Source organism: Camellia sinensis, chromosome 3 (assembly GCF_055761805.1).
Source record: "Camellia sinensis isolate YWXY chromosome 3, ASM5576180v1, whole genome shotgun sequence".
NCBI lineage: Eukaryota > Viridiplantae > Streptophyta > Magnoliopsida > Ericales > Theaceae > Camellia > Camellia sinensis.
In genome coordinates, this window is record NC_138963.1 from 128068888 (window position 1) to 128087051 (window position 18164).

General features: G+C 37.1%; 1 protein-coding gene across 1 annotated transcript in view; it reads left to right on the forward strand.

The window, feature by feature from the left end:
* Positions 1-17703, forward strand: part of LOC145821831 (uncharacterized) — a 72933-nt gene extending 55230 nt beyond the window's left edge. The window contains exon 11 of the mRNA XM_082918401.1: positions 17502-17703. Coding sequence (XP_082774527.1) covers positions 17502-17703 — 202 coding nt within the window. The remainder of the gene's footprint in view (positions 1-17501) is intronic.
* The last annotated feature ends 461 nt before the right edge of the window (positions 17704-18164 follow it).

Sequence of the window (18164 nt, forward strand, 5' to 3'; positions counted from 1 at the left end):
CATTGTGAAATGGTTGATAATATAATTGGTATATATATTATTTTTTTTATATACTGCATACAAGTTGCACTAATAATGGAATAAATATAGGTTGTTAAGAAATTAATTAAAACAACACTAAATGAAGTTTTTGGTGACTAAACGTTTAGTAGCAAAAAAAAAAAAAAAACAATTTGGCGACTAAATATTTGGCAAGCAAAGATTTTTCGTGACTATATATTTAGTAGGGAAAAAAAGACTTTTGCCGACCAAGTAGTTAGTAGCCAAAACAAATCAAGATGAGGAAAAAAACTTTTCCTGACTAAATATTTTAGTCACGAAAAAAAATGGCATTCTTCAACGACTAAAATGTTTTGTTGTAAAATATAATTCTACTAAAATATTTATTATTTGACGACTAAAATATTTGGTGGCTAAATGTGACATAAAACGGCAACTAAAATATTTGGTCGCTAAACGTAGGAGTATTTATGACAAAAATGTATTAGCGACTAAACATTTCAGTTATTTTTATTTGAGAACTTTCGGGAACTACAATTTTAGTCCCCAAAAAGTGTCAATTAAGGACTAAGTTAGTTTTAGTAGTCAAAGTGGAGAGAATTAGCTACCAATATAAATTTAGTCACCAATATTATCATCGAGAAGCCTTCGGTGACTACCTAGGCAACTAAAGATTTAGTCACCATTGACTTTCGATGACTAAAAAACAGGTTTTAATAACTAATTTTTTGATAAGCGAATGTTCATTTTCTAATAGTGAATGACAGATTATAAAGCAACAATCAAATCAACCCATCTGTTGATCTTCAAGATTCAACTGATATTTCCAAATGTGGAGAAAGTTTATAACACTCCATGACAACTACAATTTTAGTCCCCAAAAAGTGTCAATTAAGGAGTAAGTTAGTTTTAGTGGTCAACTAGGAGAGAATTAGTGACCAACATATATCTAGTCGCCAATATTATCACCGAGAAGCCTTTGGTGACTACCTAGGCGAGTAAAGATTTTAGTCACCATTGACTCTCGATGACTAAAAAAAAGGTTTTAATGATTAATTTTTTAATAACTGAGGGTTCATTTTCTAGTAGTGAATGTCAGATTATAAAGCAACAATCAAATCAACCCATCTATTGATCTTCGGGATTCAATTGATATTTCCAAATATAAAGTTTATAACCCTCCACAAAAAGGGTATGGGGGTGGCTGCTGTCTGGGGGGCACAACAGTCATTGCTGTGTAGCGAAATGGGCCCATTTCGGAGTCTATTTCGATAATTCAAACTTTTCACATTTTATAATACATCAAGTAGAACATACATGCAAAAAATTAAGTTAATCAGATATCGTTAACCTTTTCATCCATTGCCATTGTATTCATTTTAATACTTTAAATCATAGTTATTATTTATTTTTGTAGATACAAATGTGAGTCGATGAATAGGTTAACGATATCTGATTAACTTGATTTTTGCAAGTATGTTCTGCTTGATGTATTCTAAAATGTGAACGGTTCGGATTATCAAAACGGACCCCAAAATGGGCCCATTTCGCTACAGAGTAGTGGCTGTTGTGCCCCCTACTCTTTAAATGTGGAGACAATGCAAATGAATTGTTCCAATGTAAAAAAAATGGAGGGTTTTCTTGGTTATTGAAATGCAATTTGTTAAGATTAGTTGCTTTTTTGGGTAATTTTATATTTTGAATTTGTGGAAGATTTGTGGAGGGAAATGAAGAAAAAGTTAGAGAAGTGAATGCAATATTAAATAAATTTTTGTTTACTTTTTTTGTTTATTTTTTTTTCCCCCAAAAATTACCTTACAAAATCTAAACATAGAAGAATGAGATATAGGAGAAAACCCTAACAAATTTATAGTCTATTGCAACAACTCCAATCAACCAATAAAGTACAACGATGGCCAACTAATTGGATTCAAATAGTACCATGTTACTACGGTCATCTCCTCAAGTGCCACCATGACCACCGTTCAAGGAATCCAGCATAGTCACCTCATTAAGCAGGTTCTCTACTTGTAGCTCAAATGCCACTACCTTCACGGCCACTTTCCACAGTGCAACTCAAATGAAAATTGATTAATACATTTAATATCACAACGTTACAATCAACAACTGTCATGTTAAGATGTAATAATATGTCATAATATCATTTAATTTATTTTTATTCAAAAAATATTCTTTGTTTCTCGTCTTTTGTATTTGTTGAGACGGATGATATATTTTCTAAAAAAGAAAAGAATAAAAAGGTAGTTTTGTCTTTAAAAAGATTATTGTACAGTACATTACTTCACCTGAATTGATAGTTTGATATCTATCCTTGATCACTTTTTTTTTCCCTCTCTCTATCCTCACCATACATTTAAGTAATATCATTTTTCTAAATATTTTTCATGTGAAAATGTTTTGTATAATGAATTTTAAAAAATATACCTACAAATTAAAACTCAACACATTTTAAATTCTTAGTAATTTTTTAAATATTGTTTTTCTAAGCAGGCCATCTCAATATACGGATAACTATTGAGGTTCTCTCTTATTTTTTATTTTTTCATTTGAGTTACTACAATATCATTGATTTGTAATAAATTGGTAATTCGACAAGTATAAAATAATATAACATAGGCACACAATTTGATTATATGCTTAAAATTATTTTCAATTGACTTTTTGCCAAATCTATTTGTTAGTAGATTTATATAAAATCAGTAAATCATTTAGAAAATATTTCCCAAAGAATTGGTAGATTTTCAACCCAAAATTATTAAGTTTGACAAAATATTGCATAAGTATGAAAGTAGATATGGTGTGCCATGTTCTTCTCTTTCCTTTTCTCCTTATTATTATTATAAGAAAAATATTTGAAAGCTCTAATTGAGCATTCCTAATCCACCCACAATGACATGGAATGACCATATGAAGAGGGACTCACACTCCTCATTCCTCCGCACTCTATCTCTCTCTATTCTCTCTCTTCCATCTCATTAGAGGTCAATATGGAGATGATATATTATTAGGGGATGTAGCACCACTCTTCTTTTCTTTTTCTTTTTTTGATCAGCAAAATGAAACTTTATTGATGAAGAAAACAATACATGCAAAAAGCTTACATCAACAAAGAGGGAAGTACAAAGAGCATCAACGCTAACCTAAACAATCCCAACTAGGTTGGCACCATTATGGAAGCACAATCATTTGCAAGCACTTGACCCAAGATTGGTGAGAAACCAATCAAAAGGAACTAAAGGAATGAGAAGAACAAAAAACAAAACAACAACACCGTAATCAACAGAGTAAAAACCAGTACGTCCGCATTTCAACTCCTCTCTAGCTGCACAGATGCCTCCTGCACAGACTAGATCAATCAAATGGACCAGTAGCATACAGTAAACTAAAAATAGACCAGACCAATCCTCTGAACAGACCAGACCAGATCAACAACCTTTCACCAAGTCTTTTAGTAGACCTTAGATACATACCTTTACCACAAAACAGCAGTAGCATCACACAACACCAGCAGCTAACAAAAATAGCAGTAGCCAAAGACTAGTGAAGTGCTTAAAAAAATCTTAACAGCAGAGAACAAAAAGCAGAGAATTAGCAGCAGAGTGATAGCAGTAGAGTAAAAGACTAGAGACCCCATATACCTAACCAAGCAATTGTTTTATGCCACCAGACTTGAGCCATTTCTGATACAAAACTTCACCTAAGCAAAGCAATCCAGCAGCAGCCATCAAGATCAGCCAAGAAGTAAAACACCCAAAAACAGTAGCCAAACTCACCAACAACAAGCACCATCATAGTAGCTGCCCTTTTCAGCCATCTACACAGAGTTCAGTGAATACTGCTCCTGTATGAAAAATTCAGCTAATTATACAAACTGGCATATGGATAGCTCAGCTCCCATTCCTAATGCAATATTGAACCTGCTCATAAACCCTAGTCCTTGTGCCCAATCTTCCCACCCAGTAGCAGGGCAGCCTCCTTATAAGCCCAGAAGACCTCACACCAATGCAAACCACACTCTAGAGAAATCAAGGCCAAACCACAACAATATACAACAGAACACACCAGAAAACAGCACCAAGCTCCGGGCCACACTCCAAAGACTCAAGGTCATCTCAACCTCCACTAATGCATACTCCACCCAAACAATATCTGATGTCTCTAAGATTAGAAATAAAATCCTGAACAATAAAGTGATACTCCTTAAGGATTGGTTTTAACCAAATAGCAATTCTAATCTTGACCTCTTCACACAATTTAGGTAGACTGGGTGAGGAATTATTGAACACTCAGTCATTTCTATGTTTCCATAAAGACCACAACACAGTAGGAGGAATAGCTCTCCAAATCTTTCTCTCCCTCTTTTTTAGACTAACACCATCCCACCATAGTAATAAGCTATCAATTGTTCCTGGGAAGGCCCCTTGTAAATCCCACCAACTCAACATATGAGACCGTACACTCCAACCAAATGGGCAGTACAACAATAAATGATTCACTGATTCAATCTCCTTTTTACAAAATATACAGAGTGTTGAGGCACTAGCAGGTAGTACACCAATTCTATGGAGAAAGGCAAAGGTTTTGACTTTATTTTTCCAAGAAAGCCAACAGAAAAATTGAACTTTGGGTGGGAGGTACTTAATCCATACAAACTTGTTGGTTAACAGATATGTACCAAAAGAGTGTTCAAAAAATTGGTATATAGACAGCACTGAAAACACACCTGAGTTTGTGACAGCCCAAGATAGCATATCTGTTTGATCAAAAGTGATGTTAGGAGCAGCCAAAATCAAATCAGTGAGTTTGGAAACCTTCCTATACTCTCAGTCAAACAGCCTCCTTTGGAAATTGAATATCCAATTAGATGAACCATCTCTTTTCTCATACATTGATCTAAATGATTCTTCTTTGTCAACTATCAATCTAAAAAGAACAGGGAACTCTTTTTCCAAACACACATTCAAACACCATTTGTCTTTCCAAAACTTGACTCTAGGTGCATCACCAACTTTTATAATTAGGTTGTTCAAAAAGAATTCCATTAAACTGCTTCTGCAATCTGCTAAAGATATGATGTCTTTCTATACACAAGAATACCTGCTACTAGATCTAAACGATGGAACCCAGCTATCCAACTCCAGGTTGTAATTCCTACAGATTACCCTCCTCCACAAAGCTTCCTTATCAACCCCAAATCTCCACTACCACTTCATTAATAAGCTATCATTGACCTCTCTAACTCGTCTAATGCCAAGCCCACCTTGTTTCACACTTTTTGAAATTTCCTCCCACTTCACCATATGAAGTTTCTTCTTCAAATTAGATCCGCCCCATAGGAATCTAGCTTGAAGCTTCTCAAATTCAGTAGCTACCCCTTCTGGCATCTTGAAGAGGGATAGATAGTATACAGGTAAAGAGGAAGTTACAGCTTTAATTAGAGTGAGCCTACTAGCAAATGATAGCAACCTTCTCTTCCAAATCGCACTTTTGCTAACTAAAAACTTGGTCAGCAAAAGTCCATTTTTAGTTAGCAAAATTTATTCGTGACCAATTTTTTTGGTCTCCACTTTGGTCGCCAATTGAGGGTCGGCAAAAGTAATTAGCGACCAAAACTTTTTTTAGTTGCGAAAAAGTTGGATTTGCCGACTAAATTTTTGGCCGCTAAAAATATCATTATTGCAACTAATCCATTTAGTTGCTAAAACACTTTAGTCACAAAAAGTGACATATTCCCGACCAAGCATGTTAGTTGCCAATTGTCACATTCCACAACCAAAGATGTTAGTCGCCAAAAGTCACAATACACGACCAATAGATTAGCCACCCAAAGTCACATTCCACGACCAAACATGTTAGTTGCCAACATTTTGGTTGCCAACATCCAACAAAATAAACCTGTAATTGAAGATAAATATTCCATCCAATCCATTCAATATAATCTGTAATTAAAAGAATCATTCATACTAACAAAGTATCTGAATCATTAGCATTCAACAAATACATAAATCATCCAATCCTGAACCTATTTAATAAAAGTCAGCAACTATTATAAGTTTCCATCCACAAGTAATTTCAAAGTACATATTCCTCTAATTAAAATTTCAATTCACATCCCGACTAGCATAAAAATTTAAAACATAACAAGTACTTGTTATTATGTTTTAAATTTTTATCCATGCGCATCTATCAAAAAATATAACTAGTAGTGTACCCAAATATTTTCCATATACACCCATCCAAAAATATAACTACTAGTCTATCGAAATATTTTCCATACGCATTTATCCAAAAATATATAATCCTTCCAAAAATGCTTATAGTGCCAATTAGTCATGTACAATTTAGCTTCGTGCACGAGTTCATCCATCTATACCAAAGAAAAAGAAAAAGAATGTCAAGAATTGAGCAATCATTAAACCTTGTTTGTCCAAAATGTGGTAAAACACTTAAAATTTTACTTTCAAACTGGAGGGATGGAGCTCCTTCTTCAAAGACCACATAGATGGGATTTGAGAATTAGTCACTACAAAACTAAATCTTTGTTTGGATGCTTCTAGTAAACTGCCCAATACTGTATATGATTATTCAGAACATGCAAACATGTTCCTTGCTATACCACACTATTACCTGATGTCAAACCAACCATCATGTTTACATTGTGTAAGAATCTCAAAAAATCAGATGTAACAATTTTTGCAAGAAGAAAATTCTATCGTTTCCCTGCCATTTCATGCAAGTTAGTTTTGTGATAAAGAAAACAAACATCTTTGAATGAGACCTCTAACTTCTCGAGAAGTCTATCCACCACTACTAAGGACATAAATCTTTCTGTTACATCATACCTATCACATTAACTAGACATATGATAGTTTGACCCACCATTTAAATAAGCTTAGACTTCTTTTATTTTTGACAAAAGCATGGATGTTGGCATTAACCAGTCAAGAACACTTACAAGGAAAGGGCCACTAATTTTCTCACTCAAGTGCCTCCAGAGTCAATTAAATAGCACAAGAGCCCATGCTTACCTACAATTTTTCAGAGTTTGCACTGTATGAATTTAAACACTCCATGGACCTCCAACATCTGTAAAAAACAATTCAGTCAATTGCAATTTATACGATACACAATATTTAAATTTTCTTTAAAATTTTCCAAACAAAAAGTAATTGAACTTATTTTATAAAAATTAATATTACTAGAAAGGTTTATTAACTTATTAAAAAAATAAGAAGAATGACAATGTTACTTTTTCCTTTAGTTTGTCTAACCTTTTTTACAAATATCTACTCATCACAAGAATTGCTTCTCTTAGGCTACTCTGACTCTAGCAGATTGGATAAAACACCTAAAGTTCTCGCAAAAAGATTTAGTTCTTGTAATCCAATATTACACGCACAATATTAAGTCACTTCTTCATCCATTTGTTTTTGCCTTTTTTATCACATTTTTTGGTCTAAATATCTAACCGTGAGTCCTACTGACATGCTAGTTGCTCTCACAAGTTTGTTTAATCTAGGCCGAGGTGACCATTATGATCTCGAGGGCATTTCGAGACTGTTTCCAATTTCTGGCCTCAAACGGCCCATTTTCACCTTTTTAATCACATGTTTTGGTCTAAATAGCTAACCGTGCATCCTATCGACACACCGCTTGCTCTCACAAGTTTGTTTAATCTACGCCGAGGTGATCGTGATTATCTCGGGGCTGTTTGGGGCCTATTTCCAATTTTCACCCCCAAACAGCCCGTTTTCACCTTTCTTATCACATTTTTTGGTCTAAATATGTAACTGTAGTGACCCTCATTACTCACCTTAGCCTCGGGCATGAGCATTTGTATAATCTTGTTTTGCTAAGTTGCAGTAGTGAATTTTCTTGACTTGTCTTAACTAGAATGAGATTTTGTCTTGGTTTGTACTTACGTGAAATCTACTTGTTGAGCCTTGTTCCTTTCTAGTGAGTCTAGCCGAAGTCACCTTAAAGCCAGAACCACCTTGAAACCACTTTGGTTGACCTCTACCTTCGTCCTGGCATATTGGCCGAGATGTCATCTTTTAGGCCGAGGTGTATCATCTAGGCCGAGAGGTGTACCATCTAGGTCGAGATGTTATCCTTGAACCCAAGTGATCTTGTTCCAGATTGGTGCGACCTAGACCAAGGTGTGGCGTATCTAGGCCGAGGTGTGGCACAGCTACGCCAAGTGTCATCCGTCCTAGCCAGGATCATTGATACCTCACCTACCATAGCCGATGTTTGCACCCGATGTCAGTACCTTGTCAGAATGCCATGCCACTTTACTTGTTAAACACCCTTTCGCCATACTCTGTCTGGCCTGTCAGCCACCTTTTTGGGGAGAACCAACCAGCCGTTGCCACGTGTCTGAGCTGAGTGTTAAATCAGCCGGCAGTGAGTAGAACCTATCATTTTGTATAATATTTTTGCCTTGAGAGAGAGAAGCTCTAGAGGGAGTTTTAGAGCGAAGGAGTGGACCTTCGAGCTTGATTCTTAGAGATCTAACCGTTAGATTCGTGTATTAAGGTTAGATTCTTGATCTACTCTTGTTGTTCTTATTGTTCATCTAGCTGCATTGCATGATTGAGCACAATTGGTAAGCCATGCATCGATTTAAAGTTTGGTTTTAGAAAGAGAAAGTGTTATTCATGTGTTCTTGAATAAAAGTCTTGTTTGATCCGAAAGCTTGCATCAAGATTCATGTTTTGTGTTTCTTTTCATAAAATCTTCGAGTATGGGTACCCAGGTCCATGTTTTTGAATTCATAGCATGAAATCTCAGATTTTGTAATGATAAGTTATGATCTTTGCATCCATGTTCTTCAAGAAAGGGAAAACCCAGATTTTTCCGACTTCACTTCCTTGAGCGTGGCCACCAGGACCACACCTCGGCAAGAAGGTGTGGGACCTCGGCAATAGCCTGGTTGGTACCCAGCATGTTTTTCCCGAGAGGAGAAACAGTGTTTTGCCTTGGTTCGACTTAGTTTTGAAGGAATGTCGAGATCATTTGCATCCATGTAAAGCTTGTTTGAAAGTGCATTCAATAGACCTTGCCATGTGTTTGTAGGACTTGGACTCTCGCTTGACCCCGACGTTGAAGAACTAGGTCAGTGGTATTTTTAATAAAGTTATGTTATAATGTTTTGATAAAGCTTTGTCTTGTCTTGAAAAGTATTTGCTAAGCATGAATGACTATCCCTATTTGTGTATCAAGCACTAGCCTTGTTTTGAATGACAACCATGAAAGTCAGTACGTGCTAGGGGACTATAAGCATTTGTAGCACAACCTTGAAAGTCCGTACGTGCTAGGGGACTATAAGCATTTGTAGCACAACCTTGAAAGTCCCTACGTGCTAGGGGACTATAAGCATTTCTAGCACAATCTTGAAAGTCCGTACGTGCTAGGGGACTATAAGCATTTTTAGTACAACCTTGAAAGTCCGTACGTGCTAGGGGACTATAAGCATTTGTAGCACAATCTTGAAAGTCCGTACGTGCTAGGGGACTATAAGCATTTGTAGCACAATCCTTGTTAATGTCACCCATGAAACCTAAAAGACTTTGATTGATGAAGCTCGATAGATTTGTTAGATGAACTCGATTTATTCCACGGTTGTCATAAGCTATGATTATGCATTGTTTGTTAAGGATCTCGGATGTCATATATGCAAACCCTTTATTACTTGTACCATTCACTGAGTATCCAAGCTCACCCTCTCTATATATATATATGTAGGTGATGAGCAGGAAGGCGGTGACGCCTAGGTGTGACTCGCAAAGCTTGTTTTGGGCTTTTGTTATGTCGGCCTAACTTGTATTCATGTCGGCAATCTTGAAAATTATGCTTCTCGGCTTATAACGCTTGTAATTTACACACGTCGGCTGGAGAAGCCTTTTGATCAAGAAGTAAAATGTATTTTTGTACTTCATTTCTAACTGTATTCAAGTTGTAAAGCTATGTGAAGATGTATACCATTCCATTTGACTTATGCACTGCTCCTATGGACCACTTGTATTTTGGATTATTGCTTCCGTACTTGTGAGCCCTATATATATTTATACTTTGAATGTGTGTGAATTCTTGTAAGTTGGCCATATAGCGATCCCGGTTGTCCCTTTACTGTTCTGTTGTGTTCCGGAATCGGTTCTGCGAAATTGGTAGTGGTATCTATGTTGTTGTTGTCCTTTAATTTCACTTGATTGAGTTTTAGGATGTTTTCAGATAGGTGATCATGTCTTCTTGAAAATATCACCTAGGCGAGGTTTGATGAGATTTGGGAAGAGTAGGAAGTTATCCCCTCGATTTATTGGGCCTTTTGAGACCCTTGAGAGGATTAGCGAAGTTGCTTATCGTTTGGCCTTACCGCCATAGTTGTCCAGAGTTCATGACGTGTTTCATGTGAGTATGCTTCGGAAGTATGAGCCGGATCCATCGCATGTGTTAGATTGGACCGACTTAGAGATAGATGAGGATGCCTCATATGAGGAGAGACCGGTTCGGGTCTTGGATAGGCGGGATCAAGTCCTGCGTGGCAAGACCATCCCTTTGGTAAAGGTTTTGTGGAAACATCACAGAGTGGAGGAAGCCACTTGGGAACGTGAGTTGGAGATCCGCGAGAAATATCCGGACTTGTTTGTTGATGAGTAATCTTGTATTTAAATTTTGTAATGTTGTTGAACTTAAGAGCTTTATATATGTCTTAAGTTGTAAAACATTGGTAATGCTTTGGTTTAATGGAAGTATGTTGTAGAACTTACCTTGATATGGGAGTTGATTATGATATTGCATATGTTGGCTATATTGTAGAATTGGAGTTGTATCATGTATGTTAATTATGATATGAACTGTGAACCATGTGTATTGGAAATGGTTGGAAATGGAAGAAAATTGCATGATTGATAATGCACTTGTAATATATGTTGTGAAATGCCTCTTGAAAAGAGATGGAATTGACCGGTAATGGGTCGAAGTGTTTAATATTATGTCGTAATATTATTGAGAATGGAGGAAAACCTGTTTTTGAAAAACTTGTGTTTAATTTTGGGGACGAAATTCTTTAAGGGGGAGAGGTTATAGCGATCCCGGTTGTCCCTTTACTGTTCTGTTGTGTTCCGGACTCGGTTCCGCGAAGTTGGTAGTGGTATCTATCTTGTTGTTGTCCTTTAATTCCACTTGATTGAGTTTTAGGATGTTTTGAGCAGGGTTGTTACAGGTTGGTTAGGCCTTGGTTTCAATTCCTTGTTGTCCAGTTTTTAGGCGATCCGCTCGAGCGGGTCTTCTTGCGCTCGAGCGGGGATTGTACACCTCCAGTATTTCGTGTTCCTGCAAAACTTCTGCAGATGTGATTTTTACGCTCGAACGGGTTTGTTTACGCTCGAGCGGTGGCGTTCGAGCAGGATTGGTGGCGCTCGAGCGGGTAGTACTTTCTGGGTATAAGTTCTGGGAGATGGAAATCTACGCTCGAGCGGACTGGTTTTCGCGATCAAGCGGAAGTGCTTTATTCTTGTGTCTCGGCGCTCGAGCGGGCCTTATTGCGCTCGAGCGTGTTCAGATTTTCGTCCTTGGCGCTCGAGCGTTGTGTTGTCCGCTCGAGCGGGTCATGCGTATATGAGTTATCCGCTGTGTGATTTTAAATCACTTTTTACTTTCCTTTCTCTCTCCTACTTTTTCTAAAAGCCATTTTGAGAGATCCTCTCTCTAAAACCTTGACTTCTCTCTAGGTATTGATCTAGTAGGAGTGAGTTCCTCACCTTCGGCCTTTGTAAATGTTGTGTGGATCGTCGAGGGCGTCGTTTTGATCCGAAATCTCGGTCTTTGCAGCACTTTGGTTTTGGTCTCTTCTCCATCCGAGCTCTAACTTCGAGGTAGAGATATCCTACTCCTCTTTATGAGCTTTGTCTTTAAATTTTTGCATTTTGATATGTTGGGGGTTGTTGGGTAATTTTCAGAGAGTTTGGGCCTTGGTGTAATTTTTACAAAAGTTGGGGTTTTGGCTTTATAAAACCTAGATGCATGTTTGGCATGGGAAAGTGAAATTAATGCTGACACATTAATGAAAATGGAACCTAAGGGTTGTAATGTGAATTATGGAATATGCCCTAATTGCATTGATTAATTAATTTGTATAATTAATTATGAGAAATGAGGAATTGACTTGGAAAGGTATGGGGTGAAAGGGTGTAGTTGGATTATTTATCGCTCACCTAGTTGAAATGTTGATTATATATCCATTGTTGCACTTATTTTCTATATAGAAATAACTGCTTTGGGCTATCGGTGGAGGATAGTCCTGATTGTTGTAGACAATGCATGATGATTAGGCAAACTGAGACTAATCACTGGAATGTGTCATTGAGTTTGACGATTGAAAGAATAAATTAAATTTATGTGTTGTGTGATGATGTGTATAATTATTGTTTATATGCATTGTGTTGTGTTGGAGGAGATAGGGGATGTACTCTACGGTTTAGGGGAAGATAGGGGATGGACCTCTAAACTAGATGTTGTTGGGAGGAGATAGGGGATGGACTCCATAGATAGAGCTCATATGCTTATCTAGTAATGTATTGACAGAGCTCATATGCTTGTCATTGGAAGTGTGATAGTGCTCTTATGCATATCTGTGAAAGTGATGATATAGCTTGTATGCTTATCTGTTGGTGTGTAATATAGCTAGTATGCTTATCTATGATGAAATGGGAAAGTGCTTAATGTGAGTTATTGTCTCATATGAGTTGTTTGGCCAGGTTCTGAGCCTGGGTTATAAACTGAGAATTTGAAAAGAATTGGAAAATGGATTGTAACATGGGCTTATATGTCATGAAACTGTAAAATGTGATAAGGGAAAGTTTCAGTGTTAGCCATCTATCAACTGCTAATCTTTTAGTCATTGTTCATATTTGGTTTAGTATATTTCTACTGGGCTGTGGCTCACCCTATATGGGAACATCATTTTCAGGTACAGGTAGCATGCTACCTCCAAGGACATAGCTTGGGAGGCTAGAGGCGGACATTTTTTTTATTGTTTTATTTCTTGATGTATTACATGTATATTCAAGCCAAGGGCTTAATGTGTAAATGAGTTAGTACTCTTTTGTTGTAACCAAGTGTTAACTTGGAAAGCTGTAAGCCTTTAGGGCATTTGCTTTTGTTGTTAACATGTAATATTTTTGATAATGAAACTCTGGTGAATAGAAGAATGTGGAGCTTTTATATATATCAATGCATGTCTCTATTGATGGGTTTAATGTTATTATTTTGAGGGCCTGACAGGCCCTCGGTAATCTCGGATTACTGGCCATCACGGCACTAAACTACTAGGGGCGGTTTGGGGTCGTGACAGTAACCGGGCGTCCTATCGATGCGCCGCTTGCTCTTACAAGTTTGTTTAATCTAGTCCGAGGTGACCGTGATGATCTCAGGGCTGTTTGGGGGCTATTTCCAATTTTTTCCCCTAAATGTCATCCTTCAAAATAAAGAACAAACCTAACTAGAAGTGATCAAACCAAAATAGAGAACAACCCTCAGTAGCAGCAAAGCAAATGATCCAAAAGGAAGTTTCAACATTTCAATACTTGTTCCAAAACTATTTGTAACGCCCTCAAAATAATAACATAAAACCCATCAATAAAGACATGCATTGGTAATAAAGATTAACATTCTTCTATTCATCAGAGTTTCATTACAAAAGGTATTACATGTTAACGACAAAAGCAAATGCCCTAAAGGCTTACAGCTTTCCAAGTTAACACTTGGTTACTATAAAAGAGCACTAACTCATTTACACATTAAGCCCTTGGCTTGAATTTACATGTAATACATCAAAAATAAAACGATAAAAGTGTGTCTACCTCTAGCCTCCCAAGCTATGTCCTTGGAGGTGGCATGCTACCTGTACCTGAAAATGATATTCCCATATAGGGTGAGCCACAGCCCAGTAGAATACACTAAACAAAATATGAACAATGACTAAAAGATAAGCAGTTAATAGATGGCCGACACTGATACTTTCTCTTATCACACTTTACAGTTTCTTGACATGCAAGTCCATGTTACAATTCATTTTCCAGTTCCTTTCAATTCTCAATTTACAACCATGGCTCAGAACCTGGCCAAACAACTCATATGAGACAATAACTCATATCAAACACTTCCCATTACATAATAGATAAGCATGCTAGCTATATCACGCAACAACAGATAAGCGTACAAGCTATATCATCACTTCCATAGATATGCATATGAGCACTATCACACTTCCAATGACAAGCATATGAGCTCTGTCAATACATCACTAGATAAGCATATGAGCTCTATCTACGGAGTCCATCCCCTATCTCCTCCCAACAACATCCGGTTTAGAGGTCCATCCCCTATCTTCCCCTAAACCGTGGAGTACATCCCCTATCTCCTCCAACACAACACAATGCATATAAACAATAATTATACACATCATCACACAACACATAAATTTAACGTGTTCTTTCAATCATCATACTCAACGACTCGTTCCAGTGATTAGTTTCTGTTTGCCTAATCATCATGCATTGTCTACAACAATCAAGACTATCCTCCACCGATAGCCCAACGCAGTTATTTCTATACAGAAAATAAATGCAACAATGGATATATAATTAATATTTCAACTAGGCGAGCGATAAACAATCCAACTACACCCTTTAATCCCTTCCCTTTCCAATTTCCACATTCTCAATTCAATTCCTCATTTCCAACAATTAATTATACAAATTAACCAATCAATGTAATTAGGGCATTTTTCGTAATTAACATTACAACCCTTAGGTCCCATTTTCATTAATGTTTTATCATTAATTTCACTCTTTCCATGCCAAACATGCATCTAGGTTTTATTTAGCTAAAACCCCAACCTTTGTAAATTTACACAAAAGCCCCAAACTTTCACCAAATTACCAAACCAACCCCAACATCTCAAAATACTAAAATTTAAAGACAAAGCTCATAGAAAGGAGTAGGATATCCCTACCTCAAAGTTTGAGCTCCAATGGAGACGAAGACCAAAATCAAAATGCTCCAAAGACCAAGATTCTCGGATGAAAACGACGCCCTCGATGATCAACACAACTTTTACAAACGTCGAAGGTGAGGAACTCACTCTAGCTAGATCAAAATCTAGAGAGAAGGCAAGATTTTAGAGAGAGGAGCTCTCAAAATAGCTTTTAGAAAAAGTAGGAGAGAGAAAGAAAAGCAAAAAGTGATTTGAAATCACCCAGCGAATAACTCATATACGTATGACCCGCTCGAGCGGAGAACACGACGCTCGAGCGCCAAGAACAAAAATCTGGACACGCTTGAGCGCAATAAGGCCCGCTCGAGCGCCAAGACACAGGAATAAAGTACATTCACTCGAGCGGGAAAACCAGTCCGCTCGAGCGTGAATTTCCCCCTCCTAGAACTTACACCCAGAAAGTACTACCCGCTCGAGCGCGAACAAACCCGCTCGAGCGCCACCACTCGAGCGTAAAGAAACCCGCTCGAGCGCAGAAATCAAATCTGCAGAAGTTTTACAGAAACCCGAAATACTGGAGGTGTGCAAACCCCGCTCGAGCGCTAGAACACCCGCTCGAGCACTAAACTAGAAAGCAAACTCCGCTCGAGCGCAGAACGATCCACTCGAGCGTAACACCAAAATCCTGGGCAACAAGGAAATGGACCAAGGCCTAACCCACCTGCAACAACTTTCCCCAAAACATCCTAAAACTCAATCAAGTGGAATTAAAGGACGACAACAAGATAGATACCATTACCAACTTCACGGAACCGGGTCCGGAATACAACAGAACAGTAAAGGGATAACTGGGATCGCTATACTATTAAGATAAAGAGTGGCCCTTTTTCCCTAAGAACATGTAGCCTTTTCTTTCTTAATATTTCTGAATCTCAAGTAATCTTCCCGGATTACTAAACTTATCATTTTCAACCATTCCAATCATTCCATCTGTAAACAAAGTTTAATCTTTGAAAATGAATGAGACATAGGATTGAAGGAAAATATTACCTAAACCAGATCAAATGAAGATGTTGTTAGTAAGGATGAAGATTAGTTTCATGAAGAAGCCTACAAATCCCATCTACACCAATTCAATTGCTGTATGGACAACCTTCGTGAATTCTGCAAAAAAAGTAATAAAAATAATAGAAAAAAATAACAACCAAAAACATTTCAGATCAGATTAAACCATATATTTTTTTAACAAACAAGTGTAGAGCAATAGCATCAGACTGAGATTGCAAAACTTAGGAATTTCTGAGAACAATCCTTAAGATTCTCAAAGGTTTAGAAAGCCAAAGAAAAATGGACACTTGATAAACTATATACCACATTGATCTATATATCAAAAAACCTTTTCGAAATGAAAAATAAAAACCTTCATAAAATCTAAAACAGATCTATTTGTATGCATCAATATGACCATGATACGATTGTAGACAGCAGCAAGGTCTAAATTAAGATAACAGAGAATGCATAAAAAAAACACTTAATTAGATCCATATGTTCATATGATCGTATTCACAACCACAACTATATATAATAATGATAAATAATATAACAAATAAAAAAACTAAAAACAAAACAAAATGTCAATATTTTTTTTTTTCCAATTATTAAGCCATCCTTTTGCATATTGTTCCTTGTCTCAAGCAAGTCAGAAACACACTATGAGAGACTATTCAAATAGGATATGTGGCATACCAAAACAAAAGCATTCTAACGAGTATTCTGATGAGTGGTATGTTGCCTCAAGGTGGGAAGTGTGATATGATTGGCTAATGTTGTCCTTGTGAACAAAGCTTTCTTTGGAGTTTGTTGGTCGAAATTGCTTGTGATCTTAACAAGAATAATGGTATCTGATGCAGCCTCCGGGATATATAGCAGTTCTTGGAAAGCCATGTTAGAGCAAATAGTAACTAATTTCTCACCTCTTGTGTGTCACATTATTGTAGCAGGGTCTAGTGTCTGTTTCTTGGAGGGATTTATACCAGTTCTTGTTTTATTTTTCTTTTTTTGATACTTCTTTCTTAGACCTCCAAATGGTTGTGGGTCCCTAATTTTTATTCACATATAAAATCTGGTGTGTTTTTTGGATTTATAGGCTCTTAAAATGATTTTAAGTTTTATTAGGATTAGAGTGAAGGATGTGCAAGGTGGAAAGCCCTTTGTATATGTGTTTAGGCTTTTTCACCCTGCTAACTGTGTGGAGATGTGTACACAAAAGTCTTGTTTTATGATTCCCACTCACTTCCCTCTATGACTGCATTCCTTGCTTATTGTATAGCAAGGGTTTTGTATTGAAGGATGTTTGGGGCTATTTTTTAAGTGTTTTTTTTTTTGGGGGGGGGGGGGGAGTTAGGATAAGAGTGTTGAATCCTAATGCCAACACAGTGTGTGTTCTATGTGTAGTAGGGAGTTAACCTTTATGCTGCTACAGAATGGAGTTGTTGCTGTTAGTTGTTGCTGTGTGTAGCAAAGCTGCTGGAGAGCCGCTGAGTGTTGTTGTTGTTGCTGATTGTTGTTGCTGCAGAGCTGATTTTGGTGCTGTTTTGGGTGCTATAGAGCTGTTTTTCATGCTGATTTTGGTGCCCCAAAATTCGCAGCAGCACACACAGCAGCAGCAGGCTACTCCCAACTAACAGCAGCATGATTCTTTGCTAATTCAACAAAGAAACACAGGCATCTCTAATGTTGCAAATTTGTGAGAATTATATGTCAAAAAAAAAAGGTCCTTAACAACATTTCTAGAAAGAACATACCAACTGTGATGGTGCAGAAAGCTCTAAAACTGTCTTACGCAACTCCTTGAGGGCACTGAAGTCTCCTTCTCCTAAGTTTTTCTTCAATAGTTGTAACTGCTCTACAACTTTCTGCCAATTAAATACAAGCAGCAATATGCCATCAAAATTAAGAAAGAGCATTAAGGTAAAAGAAACCACACTCACACCAAATTGAAACAAGAGAAGATTTCCATACTAACAACTTAACAAAATAACTCGAGCTGCAAAATGGACCTTGCAAGGTTATCCAAAGATTATGCACAGAAAAGTTCAGTTAAATGAATACTTGACCCTATCCTTCTAAAGGTTTCAGGGATGGT